This window comes from Morus notabilis, unplaced genomic scaffold, assembly GCF_000414095.1.
Source record: "Morus notabilis unplaced genomic scaffold, ASM41409v2 Scaffold946, whole genome shotgun sequence".
Taxonomy (NCBI): Eukaryota; Viridiplantae; Streptophyta; class Magnoliopsida; order Rosales; family Moraceae; genus Morus; species Morus notabilis.
The window spans coordinates 91,225-111,490 of NW_010359240.1; the positions used below are offsets into that span (position 1 = coordinate 91,225).

The 20,266-nt window shown below is 34.4% G+C and overlaps 4 protein-coding genes across 4 annotated transcripts; 3 read left to right on the top strand and 1 right to left on the bottom strand.

Annotated features, from left to right (window-relative positions):
* Window positions 1-686: 686 nt before the first annotated feature.
* On the bottom strand, window positions 687-5,358 carry LOC21400784 (FHA domain-containing protein DDL). The gene is made up of 11 exons (XM_024162832.1): window positions 5,243-5,358; window positions 3,887-4,656; window positions 3,141-3,169; window positions 2,821-2,887; window positions 2,579-2,636; window positions 2,322-2,414; window positions 1,729-1,843; window positions 1,601-1,648; window positions 1,455-1,500; window positions 1,268-1,338; window positions 687-999 (listed from the first exon to the last, which is right to left on the bottom strand). The coding sequence occupies exons 2-11, from the start codon at window positions 4,619-4,621 to the stop codon at window positions 960-962; spliced, it is 1,302 nt and encodes a 433-aa protein (XP_024018600.1). The 5' UTR covers window positions 4,622-4,656; window positions 5,243-5,358; the 3' UTR covers window positions 687-959.
* A 6,008-nt stretch (window positions 5,359-11,366) lies between these two features.
* On the top strand, window positions 11,367-12,709 carry LOC112090770 (putative F-box/LRR-repeat protein At5g54820; the record flags this gene model as incomplete). The annotated part of the gene is made up of 2 exons (XM_024162837.1): window positions 11,367-12,296; window positions 12,686-12,709. Coding segments are annotated over 2 exons (954 nt in total), but the record flags the coding sequence as incomplete, so codon positions are not given.
* Window positions 12,710-12,732: 23 nt separating this feature from the next.
* Window positions 12,733-14,421, top strand: LOC112090771 (putative F-box/LRR-repeat protein At5g54820). The gene is made up of 2 exons (XM_024162838.1): window positions 12,733-13,290; window positions 14,206-14,421. Exons 1-2 carry the CDS (start codon window positions 12,733-12,735, stop codon window positions 14,419-14,421), a joined length of 774 nt encoding a protein of 257 aa, XP_024018606.1.
* A 534-nt stretch (window positions 14,422-14,955) lies between these two features.
* On the top strand, window positions 14,956-17,110 carry LOC112090772. Its single transcript, XM_024162839.1, has 3 exons — window positions 14,956-15,299; window positions 15,999-16,124; window positions 17,050-17,110. Exons 1-3 carry the CDS (start codon window positions 15,103-15,105, stop codon window positions 17,108-17,110), a joined length of 384 nt encoding a protein of 127 aa, XP_024018607.1. The 5' UTR covers window positions 14,956-15,102.
* The last annotated feature ends 3,156 nt before the right edge of the window (window positions 17,111-20,266 follow it).

Genomic DNA, 20,266 nt, shown 5'->3' on the forward strand with positions numbered 1-20,266 from the left:
AAAGAGTGTCTAAGTAGTTATAAACTCACATGTTAAGTTCGTACTTTAATAATAGGAGACTCAACCAGAATCATAACATATGACTACGCTTCCGACACTGACGTCCACGGCAGCCCACTTTGACCTTTCCAGGTTGCCCCTCTCCCCAGGTCTTTCCTTCTGCAACGTGGGCCTAAGGAAGGACATGTTCTGATACCAATTGTTATAACTCTTTAGCAGAACTCATCCTCAAAAACTAACTTGTAAAAAAAAGATGTTCAAGTGGTTATAAAGTCACATGCTAAGACTATACTTTAGCAATGTAAAACTCAACTAAAATCCTAACAAAGACTTTATCTTATAGGCCTACCAATAGTGTCAATTTCTGACTGTTGAATCTTATTAAAATCACATCAGATTAAAAAAAATATTCAAAATAGACAATTTTTAATACATATCTAACAATTAAAAAGTAAAAAATTAACGATAATTCATTTTTCCTAGCTCTACCAGAGAAACACTTTAAAATAAACTGAGGGCGTAATTTCTTTTGGGTCTGACTTGATAATCCTTGGTCGAATTTCTATTATTGTCGTCAATTGGACTGTTGGACATGACGTCTAAGATACTGACAAATATGGATCGACATAATTAGTGAAAATTGTACCACTCGAAGCAAAACTCTAGTAAACCAAACAAGCTTTCTACGAATAAATATAACTCAATTAGAATAGTACTGTTAATAGGCTGCCAGTCAAATGCCTGACCTAAAGTTCATAAAATTACAAAAGCCAAAAACTACACTGCTGTTTCATTTGAACTATTCATTTCACCGGCACCAGAAGAAAGAGAATTCAAAACGATGGGTAAAGAACAAAAACCATCATGATGCCACTGAAACATTCCTTGCACACGAAGAAAACATGGCCAGGTCGCAATGCTAAGAAAGGTTATCCCTTGGTGAAGCCATTTCATCTTTCTCATTGGGTAGAGTTCTCATGCAGTAGTACGTACTCTCGGCTGCAAGCAATGAAGGTAAGAAACAATTCAAAAGAACTGTAATAAGATCAGTAGTATTACGCTAGAAATCGGAACGGGAATTGTGACAAAGGAAAACCAGAGCAGAAACCAAACTAGTGCGTCGCAAAGAAACCAACAGAAGAGATCATTTAGGAAACAGTAATTTTGATTCCTAATTCAGCCATTTGAAAATTAAAAGGAAATATTTCGCAATAAAACTTTTTCGGTAGAGGGAAAGTTGGATATTGATTTGTTGCTTAGTGCTTACCTACTGTTACCAAATTTTATAGTATCTTTCTCAAAAAGCTCATAGTAGCGTTGAGGTTCAATGGCAACTTCCTGCATTTGGCAAAAGAAGACGTTGAATACAACCAACCAAATGATTAAACATAGCATAAAAATGAATTAACAGTTCATTACAAGCGGAGAAGACATTATATATATGAGCCACTTACATTAAGGAAGGTTTTGTTTGTGCTTCCAAGATCCATTAGGTAAGGCCTGCAAGCAATAAAGGTGCAAACAGAAAAGGTTGGATGACAAACTGATATTATCCATTTCCCAAATATTGAAATTGATGACGGAATCAACGTTGTCTAACCTTATCTGCTTCGCTAACATACCATCAAGCTTCTCCTTCTCGACTTGCCTGCCATGGTAGAAAAGGAAAAATTACTCCCGAAACCACTATGTAAGAGAACATAAACAGTTCTTCTTGTTATAAATTACCGAAATTGTATTATGGCATGTTGCTTGCTGCAGGACGGGTGGTCTGTCGGAATATCCGCCACCCTCCTTTCCCTCCCAAAAAGGTAACAGCTTTGACGATGTATGTAAAGGGGTTCTGTAAATCATACGTCAATTATAAGAAAGCAGCAACAAAAAGATTTCCACGCAACAATGGATGTCAGTATGCTGATTTAAAATAACAAAATAAAAATAAAAACAACAACAACAATGGATGTCAGTGTAACAACCACACCACGAAAGTTGTTGCAGCTGAATTAAGAAAGAGCTGTGATTCCACATTGTGAAGGCTGCTAGGCCCTAGCCCAATTTAATAAAAAGATCTTCATGAACACTTCAATTATTCACGTATGAAGTATCTATTGACATATCATTTCACAAGAAACAACCTTTTGAGACGAACTTTTAATTTGTGTGAAGAGGAGTCACTTTATAACATAGTATTTCAACACGAGTGGCTGTTAGTCAGCAGCTTGTTCAATGTGGGTTATTACTTCAATAGTGAGTAACAATATGCTTCTCAGATGAAACAAAACAACTAGACATTTGGAAAAATCAAGTTCTACAAGACTTGCCATTAAGAACTTCTCCATTCTTGAAAACATAAAGCCTCCACCTTATATTAGGTTTCCGTGCATCTGGGGGTTCATTGAACAGTAGTGTTACACCTGACAGAGTAACAACCATTACATAAGCTGGTGGTTTTGTTTCATTTATTTCTCCTCGCAAAAGAAAAGGGTGAGAATTCCATAGAGTACAAAATAGCAAGGGAAAAAAAAAAAACAAAAAAGGATCGTTGCATCAAAATCGAAGAAAATGGTGTTTTGCTCACCTCTGACCCTATTAGTTTCAGCAGCAAGCTTTCCTGAAAGCTCAAAGGAAGGTTGTTCCTGAAGGCACAAAGCAATCAGTCAACGAATAGAAGAACCAGAGGATATATCTCAGCCAAAATTTCACACGGAGCGACCCAAAAAAAGGGTAATGTAATGCCATGATAACGATAACGAATATAGAGGATAATGTCATGATATTGATAATGCATAACAATAAGAATGCTGGTATGCAACACATTACCTTTTTCTTTGCTTCCAATGCCTCCTCAGCAGCTTGCATCTTGGAGATGGAATCAATTTCATCATTCCTGCCAAGCAAGCAACCTCTAATCAGAAGATAGATCATTGCCGCAAACTAAAAACTACATGTTCTGTCTAAACAAACTTAAGAGAGAAAAATGGAGGGAAAAAAAAAAAGGCAAAGCCCGAGATGCTCTAACATTGTTTTGAAACCACCAAATGAAATGTAACATAGATGAGTAATACACCAAATTGTGAGCAAAATTTCTTAATTGTTTATCAAAGAGCAAGCATGAATCTAAAATTCAAACCACAGCTCACCCATAATCAGCTCCTCTTGAAGTTGGCCCCTGGATTTTAAAAAATAAAAAGAAACAAAGAGTTAATCTACAGTTGGGCACTTTCAATACGTATCAAGCAAATCTACAAGCATTATCTACTAAAAGTAACAGATCAAACTGTCTTCAAAATGTAGCTCTAAGCCTCTAACATTTGTTTACAAACAGAAATTCATATATTGACTAGGAGTCCATGATTATATTATGTGGAGGATATTGCTAGGACATATCACTGGAGTTAGTAGTACAATGTTTGAATTAAAAATTAAAAGAAAAAAAAAGTGCCACCAATTTGATATTGGTCTAATCAAACATTCAAAGGTTTTAAAGTACCCTTCCATGTCTTCACGCGGTGGACTTCAATTTTCATTTCATTGACAGCTATTAACGCACTTGCAAAACTTTTAACAAGAATATTTATACTTCTACACAATTTTACTTAATATTCTGCCTTAGTGCTCTGACTGCCACTGAGATTGAACTAAGAAACTAGAACTTATAGGCGTGTCTTCCCATACAAATTGAAACGGCCACTACAAATTAAGCAATAATTAGAAAACGCAGTGATACTGCTTCTATAAACTTTTCTCTCCAAAAATAAACTTTTGTCAACTTGCAATATTATGAAAAACAATATGCTTCATTCCTCAATAATTTGGCAACATAACAAGTAATAAAAAAAATATTTTTCAAACCAGGCATTTTTAAGGAGTGGATATCACCAGACACCTCATCACGAGCTCTTGCATCAGCTGGTGAACGAGATGTGTGCTTGTTCCTATGGTGCTGATCGGATGGAGAAATAGACCGCCCGTGTTTGGATCTTGAAGACCTTTGATCAGGATCATCTCTTCCAGATCTTCTCTCTGTTCTCACGCCCTCCCTTTCTCTATCTAAACCCCTTTCCCTTTGTGTATCTCTATCACTCCCTTTGCTATGGTTCCTTTCATAATCCCTCTCGGTTCCTTTCACCCCTTCACGAGATCTGCCATCTAAAGCTGGTTGAGGTGAGTGAGATCTACGCCGACTCTTGTGGTTATGATCTGATGGAGAAGTAGAACGACCACGTCTCGATCTTGAAGACTTCCCGTCAGCATCATCTCTTCCTGACCTTCTCTCTTTTCTCTCACTCCCCGTTTCTTTTTCCGAACCCCTTTCCCTTTGTGAGTTCCTCTTACTCCCCCTACCATGGCTTCTTTCTTGTTCTCCCTCAACGTCTCTTTCAGCTTGAGCTCCCCTTAACCTTTTTGTCCGCGGAGAGAGGGAACGGGACTTGGGAGAGGCTGATCGCTCCTGCTTTGGAGACTTAACATCACCACGATGCTTCTCTCTAGCTGGAGAGCCACCCCGATGGGAGCTCCTATGTCGGGCGGGAGATCTCTCTCTTCGGGATGGGCTCTTCCTGTGAGGAGACCCCCGACCCCTAACCGGCGATTCTGAATGATTGGAAATATTACGCCCCATCAGTGCGTTTACAACACACTAACGGATTTTGCTCACTGAAAAATATTGAGAATAAATTTCTATTAAAACACTACCAAAATAAGGGCTCTACCAGAACAACAAAGCTTAAAAAAATAAAAAATAAAAAATGAAAAATAAAAAAAGAGAGAGCAAAAAAATTTCAGTTTCACCAACAAAAAATCTAGGTTTTCGTTTCTGTTTTACACTTTTTTACCATCCACAAAAGCAAGATATGCAAAATTCAAACTTTAGGTGATAATAAGAAAAAAGAAACTCAAAACAACACAATATCTAAACCAGAAATATCAAAAAGTCTACATAAATACTCAAGAACAAACAGCGATGTATACACACATAGATACAGATAAAAGTCGGGCATTTGGCCATTGAAACCCTAAGCTCCAAGACAGGAAATTTTCTTCTAGAGAGAGAGGGTGAAGAATTCTAAAACCACAACTAATTATTTTTCCATTATCGTACCTAATTCAAGGTGCCATTTCCAGTTTATCAACCGAATTGAAAGGGGAAAACGAAAATCGTCGAAACAAACAATCTAACAGCAAACGAGTGAACTTTCCGGGAAAAGATTTTCGAGGGAAATAGTGATGAAAAGTAACATACCAGAAGTGAACGACGGAGATTTGAGTAACTGGAAGCGTGCTCGTTTAATTGCAATGAAGGTTCCGAGTGAACTCAGTACTGGACTGTACTTATAGGGTTCCGCTGGAATTTTTCGACTAATGGACCTCCCATTGATGAACCTTCTAAAACATAACTCCCTCGTATGGGTTAATAGCTTAGAGGTCCCTAAAATTTTAAGTTTGTGACAAATTGATCCTCTAACTAATCTAATGAGTTAAAATTCAAAATGCTCGCCTTTTTTTCTTTTATCTTTTTTGGTAAAGAATGTTGTTTGCTTTAAACTCTATAAAACTATATGAAAAAAAAGTGCAATTAGAAAGTACATTAAACTCAGAACTAAAATACCTTACGGGTAAAAAAAAAAAAGCAAATTACAAGATTTTTAAGGTTTTTTCTTTCTGTCTCTCCCACATGAATCAGAGGAAAAAGAGTGAACAACAGCGGGAGCTCAGGGCCGCTTCTATGCGTGTCGCTACCTCCAAGCCATGAAAGTCGGTCTTCTGGCTCTTCTCATCATGGGCTTCTCGTTAGCGGCGATGGTGTACAATATGGTGGCTCAATTTGGGCGGATCTAAACCTATTTGAAGTTTGGCAGTCAAACAAATGGGCTTCATTTTTAGGCGAGTATGCGTTTAGTGGCTGAGATCCCTTAGCCGGCTATCTCCCTCGAAGGTCCTTTGGTCAGTTACCCTTCACCAGAGGTTTCTAACGCTGGTGGTCGGAGCTTTTTTTGTTTTATAACTTTTGTGTTTGTAATAAGGGCGGTGGTCTCCCCACCTAACCCCTAATTTGGTTTGGTGTTTGTTGTTAGATTTTGGTGATCGGCTTAAAGTCGATTGTATGTCTCTTGATAGGGTGGTCTTGGTTCGGTTAGAAATTTTTTAGGCCATGTAGACGTCCCCTCTTTGTGGGGTTTAGCGATTTGTCCCTCCAACGCTCGGAGGCCTATGTCGATAGGAAGGGTTTTTTTAATTTCAGCCTTAAGTGTGCTCGTTGTTAGTGTGCCGAGGCGTTCTCCCGTTTTTGGGCCTCAGGCATGCGTCTATCTCTCTGATGGGTCATTAGTATTATACCGAGATGATTGTTTATCATGTTTTATTTAAATGCAATTTTCCTTTTAAAAAAAAGGTACCTTATGGGTCAAGGTTACAAAAGAAGGCGTCAACCCATTAAAGAAGCAAAAATTACATGAATGACGGTCCATTCACCAAATGCAAAACAGAGAGCTTATACAAAGAATTAACTACATATCTTTATACAGAGAGAGCCCTTCGTGTTGGAATCCATTTCTATTCCTTTAAAAAAGGTAGGGCACAATAATTTTTAGAAGACAATAATTCTTATTTAAGATGGCTTGTGTAATGAGTATTTTTTTTAAAAATATTGTTGTCCTTAAAAGTAATTTTATTAATGGTTAATTTAGTAATAAGAAATTTTATTAAAAATAGGTATGTGAAAAATGGAATGGGAGATGTTAATAGACGTAAGATTGTTTTTCGCCTTAATATCATGTATTAGACAACTGTTGCGTCCAATTCTAACAGTAATAAATATATCTTGCTTTTTTAAGTGCTTTAGGATTTCCTTCATCATTTCAAAATGAAAAAAAAAAAAAGCTTTCTTTCAAATGAAATATGCTAAACATTTTAAGTTGATGAGTTTTGTTTTTTTCCTTTTACTTGACATATACAAATTTTTTCGCCTTTTTAACAATGAATTGCTGTCACGTCTCAAATCAGAAGTAGTGACGTGGAGACTCGTTTAGAAGTTAAACATAATTAAGAAAGTAATTACATATTTGAAAATATAATAATAAAAACTAAAAGTAAAATATTAAAGAAATTTCTAAAGAAGCCCCACATTTTACTGAAATTAGATTACAAGAAAGTGATGGAGACTTTCACACTTTTTTGAAAAACAAGTTTTAAACTAAGCCTATGGCATCATTCAGAGTTTCACTCACAAGATATACAATATTGTACATACATGAACATGTAAATAACATTTACAGACATCAACCACAGTCTCGATATTCGAAGTTTAAAGTCTTAGAATTTACAATCCTTACATTTATACACAAGGATGATGGATAGTTCAACTCCTTCTCGAACTACACGAGCTAGGGTTGTGAGAGATTTCTACTTACTCTGCACTGCTTCTAGCGTCACCTGGAAGGAGTTTAATATTTTGTGTGGGAAAATATGATGGACACCTGGACCAACGGCACCACGACACTTGGCTATACTTGCTTTCCGCCAAGCACTCAACCCTCGACACTTCGTTTCCCTCAAGATCAGCCGTAGAGCCCGAAGATGAAGTCCATAATTAGGGCGACGACCCCATGAGGCGTCGACGGTTGACTCCGCCTGGGTTGACACGACAAGATCCCTCGACTGCAGAAAAGATCGCTAGAAAGGGCGAGAAAGGCTAAACAGCGCTGACGACGAGGGGAACGGCCCTTTAAGACACGACGGGTTACGTGCAAAAGTAAGAGAAGTCTGACAGCATTAATTGCAAGTTTACAAACCGCCCCCCCAGGGGACAGAAAAGCATTACGGAGAGTCATAGAGCCGTAATAGAAGACTAATTGATTGAGTGAACAGTATTAATTAGTGGGCTATGTTTGGGCCTAGAGAGGGAGAGCACTTGAGTGTTCCTACCTATGAAGGAAACCCACCCAGTGAAGGAAGCCCGAGTATAAAAGAAGAAGGACCCCCAATAGGGAAGGGGTCCAGAGATTCCAGAGGAGAAAGAACAAGAGAGAGAGATAGCATTTATTGTAAATTATAATCTCCACAAAAGAAATACAATATACACAGTGGATGTAGCTCTAATTTTATAGAGTGAACCACTATAAAATTCTTCTTGTTCATTTACATACAGTTCATTCAAACACAAAAATACTTAAATCAAACTAGAATCCACACTTTCATTAAACCTATAAGCCGGTAATCCAAAGGGTAACCCCAAGGTAATCCGGCGGGTTTATTGTTGACGAAATCCAACCGTCAATAGTAACCCCAAGGTAATCCGGCGGGTTTATTGTTGATGAAATCCAACCGTCAACAATATTTATAGAAACAAAATAAAACATGAGCAGAAGGCCCAATAGGATGTATTTTAAAATAAACTTTATAAACAAGTAAATAATGAATAAGTAAGTAAATAAAGATATTCAGTTACAACACAACTGTCGGAACCTAACATCTTTTTTTCTAAAAGGAAGTATAAACTTTAAATTTCATATTACAAGCATCAACAAACAATTTATACTATGATAAATTACTTATACAACCACAAGCACAAGCCTTAATACCACCGTAGTAGCCCGGTCCGGGTTTCGGGTTCTGCCCTCGAGGATACTCTCTGCATATCTTATCTAGGCCATCAGCAGACTTACCAATTCGCAAGATATGTTATCTTATGAAATCATTCATTAAAACTTTGAAATAGTTCATTATGATTCCAATAGCTAAAATCAAGCTGTGTTAGAACACTTTTTTTTTATCAAACATGTCCTTTCTTTAAAACATTTGCATTGGCCAAAACTCTTTAAAACATGCTATCAAAGAAAATGACAAGAAATTCTACATCTCAAGTACCAAACCTGTTGCTAGCATTGAGCTATCCTAGCTTTTGCTTTCTCAAAGCCCTCAATCATATTCCTCAACTAGCATTGATACAAAATAACATTTTAGGATTCAATTCTCATTCCTAAAATAAATCAAGCTCAATTATACACTTTGATTTCCTATTAGTGTGCCTTAATCCAATTCCAAGTTTCATAAATCATTTCATGTTTCAAATCATCATTCCAAGGATTTGATCTCAAAACATGGATTAAAGATGCTAATACATATACTTTAGGTTCTCAAATGAAGCTAATTTGGGTTCTCTTTGAAAATCAGGGTCAAAACAGGGTTTTAAGACAAAACATATTCAAATCACGTGTGCACCGGTCGACCAGTGATAGAGAAGTTGTTCTTCACTAGTCGGCCGGTAAAGAAGAGACCGGTCGATTGGTCTGGTCGACTTGTCCGGTCGACCGGTGGAGTTCAGCAGTGCGTGGACAAACGACCGAACTGCGAAGAAAAACTCCAAAACTTGCAAATTTGAGTTTAAATATGAGATATTTCAAAAGAAAACTACTAAATCCAGGTTCCAAACGACAAATCAAGTCTAAAGAACTAATTTTCCCCAATTTTCATCATGATTTTACCCAAAATCCATCAAAATCCAATTCGAACTAAAAATAAGTTTTTCTAAAGGAAAAATTCAATATTCAAGAAAAGTTTTTCAGAAATCTTACCCCAAATCCTTCCCTTGACGTTGAAAACTCCTTGAAGTTCTCATTTGGTTCAAGATTTTAGAAAATTTGACAAATTTTTAAGAGGGTGAGAGAAAGCTGAGGGAGCACGCGAAAGAAAGAAAAAGGGAAAGAAAAAGGAAAGAAAAGAAATAAAGAAAAGTAAGGATAATTTCAAAAGATATTTATAAAAGTAGACTAGAAAATGTGTCTACATATACTTTTAAGGTGAAAATATAAATACTGAAAATGTTTAAATCCCTTGGAAACATTTAAACTTAAATATCAGAAACATTTAATGAACATAATTAATTAATTAAACCATATTAGACACACTAATAAATTTTAATTATCTTAATTAATCCTATTTAATTTCTCAAGGTGTTACAATTGCTAAAATTATCTCCATTGTAGTATTAATATCAACGGTATATTTATCATTAGAAAAATGTGAGCATGAAATATTTATATCTTAGTATTTTTATTTGTACTGTAATATATAGAGTTATTTGAAATGCTAAATTTATTTTCCTTATTGCCGGAGGTCTTATTAACAGTGTTTATGATTTCTTTTTGTTTTGTTTCTCTTTGTGTTGTACATTAAGGATTAATGGCGGTTTTTATCCTGATTTAGTAGTGTATTTGTCTTGTTTTTTAGGAGAAAATTTAAAAAGTACACCTCAATTTTAGATAAATCCAATACTTACTCTTGTATTTTTTATAATCTAAAAACGATCCCTTATGTCTTTAAATTATTGCAAATTATATCCTAAGTTTTTTGAAAGAAGTAAAATATAACCCTTTAAGTGATCATATTGTTAAAAATGATAAAAATAACCTTAATGATTAATATTTAAACATCATCTTAAAAACTAAAAACTAAGAAACTAAATTTAAAGAAAAAACGTAAAACTTTCAATAAAATAAATTCTACGTTTTTAGAAAAAAAAAATCCAAAACTTAACCGATCAAAGTCTAAGTCCACACAGAATTTCGCACCCTTGCCACCCTTGCCATTAATACACAACTTGTGAATTTAGACTTGTCAAATTGGTCTCGTCCATACACTTAATGTTGTTCTGCGATCATTTGAACACGTTAGCTTTTTTGTTTTCTTGATGTTATTTAGTTGTTAAAGTTATGTTTTAAAAGTTTTACATAATTAATATCTAAAACAATATGTAAATAATACTTATTGAGATTATTTTTGGTATTTCAAAAATGTTGATAAATTAAAGGGTTATTTTTTTACTCTTTTGAAAAACATATGGAATAATTTTAAGATAATTTAAAAACCTAAAGGATACTTTTTAAATTATTAAAAACACAGAAGTAAATGTTGGATTTAGGTAAAATTAAGGGGTACTTTAGATTTTCTCTATTTTCTAGTGTTAGGTTGTATTTTTCAGTCCACTCGTAATAGTAGTAGTAATAGACTTTTTCAGTATGTCAACATTTTAGTAAGTTAGATTTTTTATCTGTTAAATCTGTATAAAATCTTTAAAAATTAAAAAATACATAAATCTAACCGTCAAAAAAATTTAACCTATACACGCGTATCAAGTAATCTCCCAAATAATAATATATAAAAAAAAACTCGTGACACGTCGCAATTGTTGGGCTCTTTACTCTTCTTCTATTCAAAACGGCGCGACGTTTCCTGTACAGTCACCAAAAGAAAAGGACCGACCGCCAAAAAGAACACAACTGCTCCAAAACGTCGCGACCGTTGGTCTCTTCACAACCGATTTTTCTTCCATAAAATTCCCTGCAAATCAACACTTCAACTCCTAACCAAAATCCCACATAGCCATGGCCAAAAACCTCGACTTCATCGGAAACTTACCCGATTCTCTTCTCCTCGAGATCATCTCTCTCCTTCCTTTCAAAGAAGCCACAAGAACTTCCATCCTCTCCAAGCGTTGGCGCCACATTTTGCCCACGACGGCCACAATCGACCTAAACGAGAGAAAAGGAACGATCCCAAAACATTTTTTCGCCGAATTCGCTCAAACCCAAGTGATCAAAAATCGTCAAGAATCACCTCAAGTAGATAAGCTTTCATTAACACTCTCCAAGCCTGAAGATTTTGTTAATGACATCACTCGTTGCATTGCTTCAGCCGTTCGAAGAAAGGCCAAAGTGATTCTTCTTGATTTCTCTGGTCCAATGTGGGACGAAAATAGTGATAATGATGAAGGCTTTTTTGTCAGTGATGAATATTTCACGAAGTTTGATTTGCCCTTGAGTGTTTATGGCCTCAAAACTCTTGAAGCTCTGAAGTTGTTCTCTTGCAATTTTGACGCCTCTATGTTCAAGAGTTTTGGTTCTCTAAGGCATCTTTCTTTGGGGCGGATCGAGTTGTCGTCATCTTCGCTTAAGGCTTTAGTCGAAAACTGCGCGGTTTTGGAGAGTTTGAGCCTCAAGAGGTGTTGGAACACAGGGGTTATTGAGATCAAAGGGGCGAGTTTGAGGCTTGAGAGTTTGAGCATAGATAAGTGCCATGTCATTCACAGTTGGATAACGATTGAGGCGCCTAATTTAAGGTTTTTCAAGTATTGTGGCGAATTTTGCACTTTCGAACTTAATTCGACCGGGCGGATCGACGAGGTTGTTCTTGATTTCGGGCTTCAGTCGGAATTCGGAGAAGTTGGTCCTCTTCTTTCCGAGCTGTTTCGCGATTTTTATGCTGCCAAGGTTTTGACAGTTTGTAGTTTTATCCTTCAGGTAAAATTCTCTCTCTTTGAATGCTTCAATATTTTTCATTTCTTGCATTTTTTTTTTAACAATGATACTTGAATGAATGAGAAGTGTTCAAGATTAAGAGATTATCTTGTGTTATGCTTGCACTTTTTCTGTTGTACTAGTTTTTGGGTTTTAGGACATTATATAGGTAAATTCTCCGGTCAGGTACTTAGAAAGTGATTGATCGAAACGATAATTGTATAATTCTATATAAATCGTGTATATTTACATATAAATTGTGTATATTTACATGTAAAGTCAAACCCGACTGATCAAAAATCGTCAAGAATCACCTCAAGTAGATAAGCTTTCATTAACACTCTCCAAGCCTGAAGATTTTGTTAGTGACATCACTCGTTGCATTGCTTCAGCCGTTCGAAGAAAGGCCAAAGTGATTCTTCTTGATTTCTCTAGCCCAATGTGGGACGAAAATAGTGATAATGATGAAGGCTTTTTTGTCAGTGATGAATATTTCACGAAGTTTGATTTGCCCTTGAGTATTTATGGCCTCAAAACTCTTGAAGCTCTGAAGTTGTTCTCTTGCAATTTTGACGCCTCTATGTTCAAGAGTTTTGGTTCTCTAAGGCATCTTTCTTTGGGGCGGATCGAGTTGTCGTCATCTTCGCTTAAGGCTTTAGTCGAAAACTGCGCGGTTTTGGAGAGTTTGAGCCTCAAGAGGTGTTGGAACACAGGGGTTATTGAGATCAAAGGGGCGAGTTTGAGGCTTGAGAGTTTGAGCATAGATAAGTGCCATGTCATTCACAGTTGGATAACGATTGAGGCGCCTAATTTAAGGTTTTTCAAGTATTGTGGCGAATTTTGCACTTTCGAACTTAATTCGACCGGGCGGATCGACGAGGTTGTTCTTGATTTCGGGCTTCAGTCGGAATTCGGAGAAGTTGGTCCTCTTCTTTCCGAGCTGTTTCGCGATTTTTATGCTGCCAAGGTTTTGACAGTTTGTAGTTTTATCCTTCAGGTAAAATTCTCTCTCTTTGAATGCTTCAATATTTTTCATTTCTTGCATTTTTTTTTTAACAATGATACTTGAATGAATGAGAAGTGTTCAAGATTAAGAGATTATCTTGTGTTATGCTTGCACTTTTTCTGTTGTACTAGTTTTTGGGTTTTAGGACATTATATAGGTAAGTTCTCCGGTCAGGTACTTAGAAAGTGATTGATCGAAACGATAATTGTATAATTCTGTATAAATCGTGTATATTTACATATAAATTGTGTATATTTACATGTAAAGTCGTGTATGTTAAGTTATAAAAAATGACAATATATATTAATCCTCAGAACATGTATTTTTTATAGCAATTAGTGAACACATAGAATGAAAATATATATTAACTAATTTGTTGTATTTCATGTTAAATATACACGACTTTACATGTAAATATACACGATTTATATATAAATATACACAATTTATGTAGAATTATACAACTATCGTCCCAAGTGCCTGACCAGAGACAATTCCCATTATATATTACTAGAGAATAACCCTTTGAATGCTTCAATTTTCTCTTTTTTTTAAATAAAAAAAAAAAGCAGAGAATACTTCAATTTAATTTCTTTCTAGTACTACTGTTTAACCTGATACTGAGAAATTAATTTTCAAGATTAATAGTTTCATGATGACGTTATTACAAAAGAAGAACTTTTGAATGCTTCAATTTTCTCTAATTAAAAAAAAAAAAAAAAACGCTTCATTATTTTTCATTTCTAGTAAAATTGTTTAACATGAGACGTGAATCAATGAGAAAGGCTAAAGATCTAGATTCATTATTTTGTGACATATGTGATGCTCCAATTTTCATATCTAGTAAAATAATAATAGACGAATGAATGAGAAATGTTCTATAATGATGCTATTGTTTGGTTCTAGGCCATTCCCACAAGTGAAGAACCTTTGGGATTGAAGCCTTGTTTGCATGTCAAACACTTGATCTTGAAGACTGCAATGCATGAAAATGAACTTTATGGGGTCAGATTTTTCCTCAATAGTTGCCCATATTTGGAGACTCTTACTATTGATATTGACCCTGCTAAGAGAATTTTCGAGGTGAGTATACAAAATCTCATTAACTTTTTGCTTAATTAAACTCTAGGAGTATTTTCACCAATACCCCCTCAAATTTAAGATTATTCCCATTTTACCTCTCAACTTTAAAAACTCTCGTGTCACCTCTTAAACTTTGTATTAGACCCACTTAACCTCAAAATAGTGGAATTAAGTGAGGTCATACGGTTCTTTTACATTTGGTTTTAATAAAAATTTTAACAGAAGAGTTTAAGCGTGACTTATTTTAAGTTGGAGAACAAAGTAGAAGTTTTTAAAGTTTATGAGATAAAATAAAAATGAGGGGAACACTAATATTATTAAGTTTATTTAATATATTATTATTTTAAATATTATTACATATTTTTAAAAATTAAACCATCAAACACAATTTTAATTTTTTTTAAATTAAAAATAATCTCAGAATAAAACTATCAAAAATATTTTTAAAAATAATATAAAAATAAAAATAAAAATATTTTTATTTTTATTTTCATATAAAAATAAAATTATTTTAGAACAAAACACACCGGCCCATTGTTTTTATTCTATCTCATTCTCTCTCCCTCTCTCTGCTCAACCCCGTTTCCCTCTCTATTTGTCGCCTCTTCCTCTTCTCTCTACTCTCTCTGCGTTTGCGCTGGCAGCCATAGCCGAATCTCGCCTGTGCATCTCTCTCTTCGCAGATTTATCTCTCTCTCCTCTATCTGCTCTTCTCATCTCATGTCTCTCTCTCTCCCCCCTCTCTCCGCCGCTCTCTCTCACCTGCTCCAATTCACTCTCTCCCTACCTCAGGCGCTGCTCTCTCTCTCTCTCTCTCTCTCTCCGCGCCATCGCGACGGATCTCCAGAGCCCGATCCTTGCCTAGGGTCTCTCCAGAGGAGAACTTCTCCGAGGGTTTCTTTTTTTGGTAGCTTCAGGTGAGTTTACTTTCCTCTCTCCTCTTTTCTTACGTTTCTTGAGCTTGAATCTCGTTCTGATTTTGCTATTTTAGCTTTAATTTTCTGGTTTTAGAATCTAATTTTTCATGCGTGTATTTTGAATTTTTGGTGTACTGTTTTTTGTTGCTGTGAGAATGAGTTGGAAAAGGATTTTGATTTAATTGAGTTTCATTTTATTTCTCTTTTTGTCTTTTGACTTGAATTATTGTGGAATATGAAACAGAAAAAAAGGTTAAAAATGTTGAATGGTGTTTCTTTTAAACTTTGCATATAGTATATTACACTAAGGGCCGTTTAGTTCTCGTGTTTTTAATTTGAATTAAAATATGACACTATGTGAAAATTTTAACAATAAAATTAAATATGATTATTTTTTAGAGTTTTTTACTATAGTAAACTCAAATTTTAAACTCGAATGCCCCGTTCATTTTACCTATTCGAGTTTAGAATTTATGTTTTGCTACGGTAAAAAGCTCTCAGAAATAGTGGCATCTAATTTTATTACTACATTAAAAAGCTCTCACATCACATCTCAACTTGAATGAGTGAACTAAATGGGTTCTTAGTTAAATGAACGAGGCCTAAGTCTCATTTGTCCAATTCTTTCATTTTTTTTTTTTTGTTCTTTGTTTTTGCACTTGTATTTGTTTTTGTTTTCCTCATTGCAAATGATTCCAGATTTTGTGTTCCTAAGGAAAATGTTGCCGCTTCATCCGAATCTTACTCTTGGGTTGCAGATGAGAAAGCATGTAGCAGTAACAAGCAGAATTCTTCTTTGATTAAAGGTGTAGAACTTCAGAATAGGTAGGTATTTAGCTTTCTTACAGTGGGCATGGAAATTTATGTACCTATCTTATGTAGGAGTGAGATTATGAAGAATGTTCATTGTTTGCAAGATTTATAATTCATATAGGCCCCATACAACAGTATTTCCTAGAATTCCTGTTTCTCTCTATTTCTCTAAGCTGCAAAGTGGCTGTCTATCAGCATTATCGACCTTTCAAATTGGAAATAAAGTATGAAATTCTTCGAGAGCCCCTTAGAAGAGTCTTTAAACGTTGGAGATACGGTACTAGTCGTGATTGTTCACATGTTTCTTTCTTTCTTTCTTTCTTTTATAGGAATGACTTTTCACATGTTTCATTCAAGTCTTTTCCTAGTTGGAAATAATTTTTTTTTTTTTGTGTTTGATGTGAAAATTCTTCTATTCTTTGATCCCACATTATACTGAATAGTTTAAGAACTGTTATTCCATAGATTCTATAGCTTTCTGAATGAGTGTGACTGAGGTTGTTTTTTTCATTATTTAAGTAAAATGTTGGTTTGAGTATCCACAAACATGTGAATTATGGCCCACAAAAATCTTTCTGGCAGGGTTAGAAAGTAAAATGTTATTTGATTTTTGTTAAGGCTTTGGTTAGGTCATGAGCCAAAACGATGAAGATAATTTTGGCTCTAGTTTGGATTATTTGGCTCTAGTTTGCATTTTGATTTTTTAATTTGTTATGGGACCAATTATTGTTGATCTGTTTGTGTCTTTATAGATATGAGTTTTTTATGGTTTTGGAGTCGTTTTTATGATCTCTAATTTGTTTTTTGATTTGCAGTTTTTGTTCCACAATGAGATTGAAGATCCGATCAGTTCCATTTTTGTGTCTTTATAGATATGAGTTTTTATGGTTTTGGAGTCGTTGTTTTTATGATCTATAATTTGTTTTTTGATTTGCAGTTTTTGTTCCACAATGAGATTGAAGATCCCGTCAGTTCCATTTTTGTTGTTGTTTACATAAAAGTTCTTTTGTTTTCAGTGTTCTTTTTCCTTATAATTTGTTTTTTGTTTCAGTATGGAGTTTTGTCTGCAATTTCGATAATCAGTTTTTTTTTTTTTTTTTTAAGGGACATGTAGATATTTGAATTGACAATAAGGTGTAGTGTTCCAAATCAATTGTATGCTCTTTTTTTTTTTTTAATTGCTATTTAGTTAGGCTAATCATTTTTTTCAATACTTTTTTAGTCCTAAAAATTAATTTAAACAGGTTGATATGGATCATAGTGTGGCAGACTATAGATGGTGTCAGAGATTGGAGATCCTCCGGCCGGTGTACTTAGTTAGGCTAATTATTTATATGTTTTTCAATACTTTTTTAGCCTTAGAAATTGATTTAAACAGGTTGAAATGAGCCATAGTCTGGCATACTATAGATCATATTCTGACAGACTATGGCCAACGCTAGGCGATTGAGACCTGCTAGCCGGCGTAATCTGTTAGACTATGGGTCATAGTCTAACAGACTATGGCCAATCGGCGATTAGAGACCTGCCAATCAACGTAACCTATTAGACTATGGGTCATAGTCTGATAAATTATGGGTCATAGTCTTACAGACTATAGGTCATAGCATGACGGACTATGATTGGCTGACGGTCGGAGACCCGTCGACCGGCGTAACCTGTCAAATTATGGGTCATAATCTCACAGACTATAAGTCATGGTTTGATAGACTATGGGTCATAGTCTTAAGTTCTTAACACACCATGGGCCATAGCCTGTCAGATTATGGGTCATAGTCTGGCAGACTATGGCCAGTCGTCAAAAAAGCCATCAGACGGCCGCCAAAAAAGTCGCCGGACGGAGGCACCTAGCATTTTGTAAATTATCAATTTACTTTGAGGGTATTTTGGTAATTTACATATTATATCTTTGACGAATGTTTAACTAGATGTATTCTAAAAGGGTAATGTTTAAGGGTTAATAATAATTCGTTGTACTGTTGTACTATTTTGAGAAGTAGTTATAAAAATCTCCCATATTTTTAGGTAAAAGTGACAATTTATATTTATTTATATTTATACATAATCTAACAAACATAAAAAAGTTAGAACTCTTTTTTTTAAGTTGGCACGTGACAGTTCCTTATTTTATTTTTTTTATTTTTTTATCTGTACTTTTTATTTTTAAATTGGTTTTTTTTGAATTTTTTATCTCTACTTTTTTGAAATAAAAAACATTTTTGAAAATTCTCCAAAAAAAAAAAGTTGCAGGAAGGGGCAGAAATAAAAGACAACAACATGTTTTAAAATTCTCAAAGCCTTCCAAAAAAAAATCTCCAAATGTAAAAAAGATGGTTTGAAGATGTGGGCCTGTAAGATTTAGATTTATCGGCCCACGTATGTTGGGAGTATTCAACCATATGCCATACCCAATGGCTCTCCGTGGGCCGTAGAGTAATGAGGCCCACACGTGCTTGTGTGCTGATATCTCGGTGAGAGTGTGCCCCGCCTGGTTAAGAGCCAACGCTACTTGGCTCGGCAACAACGTGACTTACGTTAAGCGTCATATAAATAACTTAGGAGACGTTTGATTCATGAATTAGAATCATAAGATTAGAATTACTTTCGATTTATGTGTATTTTTTATGAGAGAAAATATTGTAACAAATCATGAATCATGATTCGAATCGGGGTATGAATTTCCCAACCAAACAACCCTTTAATTAATTTATACTTTTCCGACGTGGGACTATTCATGCTTTTTACAATAGAATCGATATTAACGCTTGTGCGTTTTGTTTTCTTAACAACCTTACGAACACTTTTAATCACTTATTAAGGAGAAAGAGAGAAATAGATCAAGACTTGAGATGAATTAAAATTAATAGGTCAATAGATTATATAAGTTAATAAATAGGCTAAATTACTGTTTTTGTCCATAACTTGTCTGGTTATGAATCATAACTTGTCTGGTTATGAATCATAACTTGATAAGTTATTGTCCATAAATCACGTTTTTTATCCATAATTTGTCTGGCTATGAACCATAACTTGACAAGTTTGTCCATAACTTATCTGGTTATAAACCATAACTTAACAAGTTATGGCCTATTAATTTCTATTACTAAAAGTTAGCCTATATACTTCTTAATCTTTTCATATTGATCTATTTTCTACTATTTTCGCACTTATTATTACCTTGAAAGGAAAAAATCACTTATTATTGCGTTTGCAACATAAGAAATCATAACTACAATAATGTTATACTGATGGCCCGTTTAATTCACTGATTTGAGTTTTTAATTCGAGTTGAGATATAACTTTATGTGAGAGTTTTTTGTTATAGTAAAAAAATTAAATGTGACTGTCTCTAAAGAGTTTTTTACTGTAGTAAAACTCGAATCGGTGAAATGAACAGAGCAAACTTACGATAATTATACTCTATGATCTAAATAGCTAATAAAGAAAAACAATCAATAAAACTTTCCTCAAAAAAAAAAAAATCAATAAAACTCTGTTCCAAAAGTCTACAAGCAATGGATAAAGAATGATTACAGCGTATATGCTGTATGCATAATGGAATAAAATTAATCTAATTCTAAAATCAAAGAATATTCTCGCTTTCTTTTATTAAATATCTCTTTTTAAGATGTGTCTGTACTTAATTTTTTTAAGCGATCCTTATTATATTAAGAATGTTTCTTTTAAATATTTTTTTTAATCAGCCACTAAATTTTTTTTTTCTCAAACGTGTCTTTTATTGTAAACTTTTTTTTTTCATATATGTACTTATGCAATTTTTTGTTTCAAAGTTTTTCTGTTTGTCAAACGCTTATGTGCAATTGATTTTTTTTTTCAATGTCCCTTTTCAAAATATCCTTGCTTACACTTATTAAAATAAAAGAAAATAGTAGAAAATATGTCAATATGAAAAGTTTAAAGAAGTATATATGCTAACTTTTAGTTATAGAAATTAATAGGTCATAACTTGTCAAGTTATGGTTCATAACTAGATAAGTTATGGATAAACTTGTCAAGTTATGGTTCATAACCAGACAAGTTATGGACAAAAATTGTGATTTATGGACAATAACTTGTCAAGTTATGATTCATAACCAGACAAGTTATGGACGAAAACAGTAATTTAGCCTATTTATTAACTTATGTAAACTATT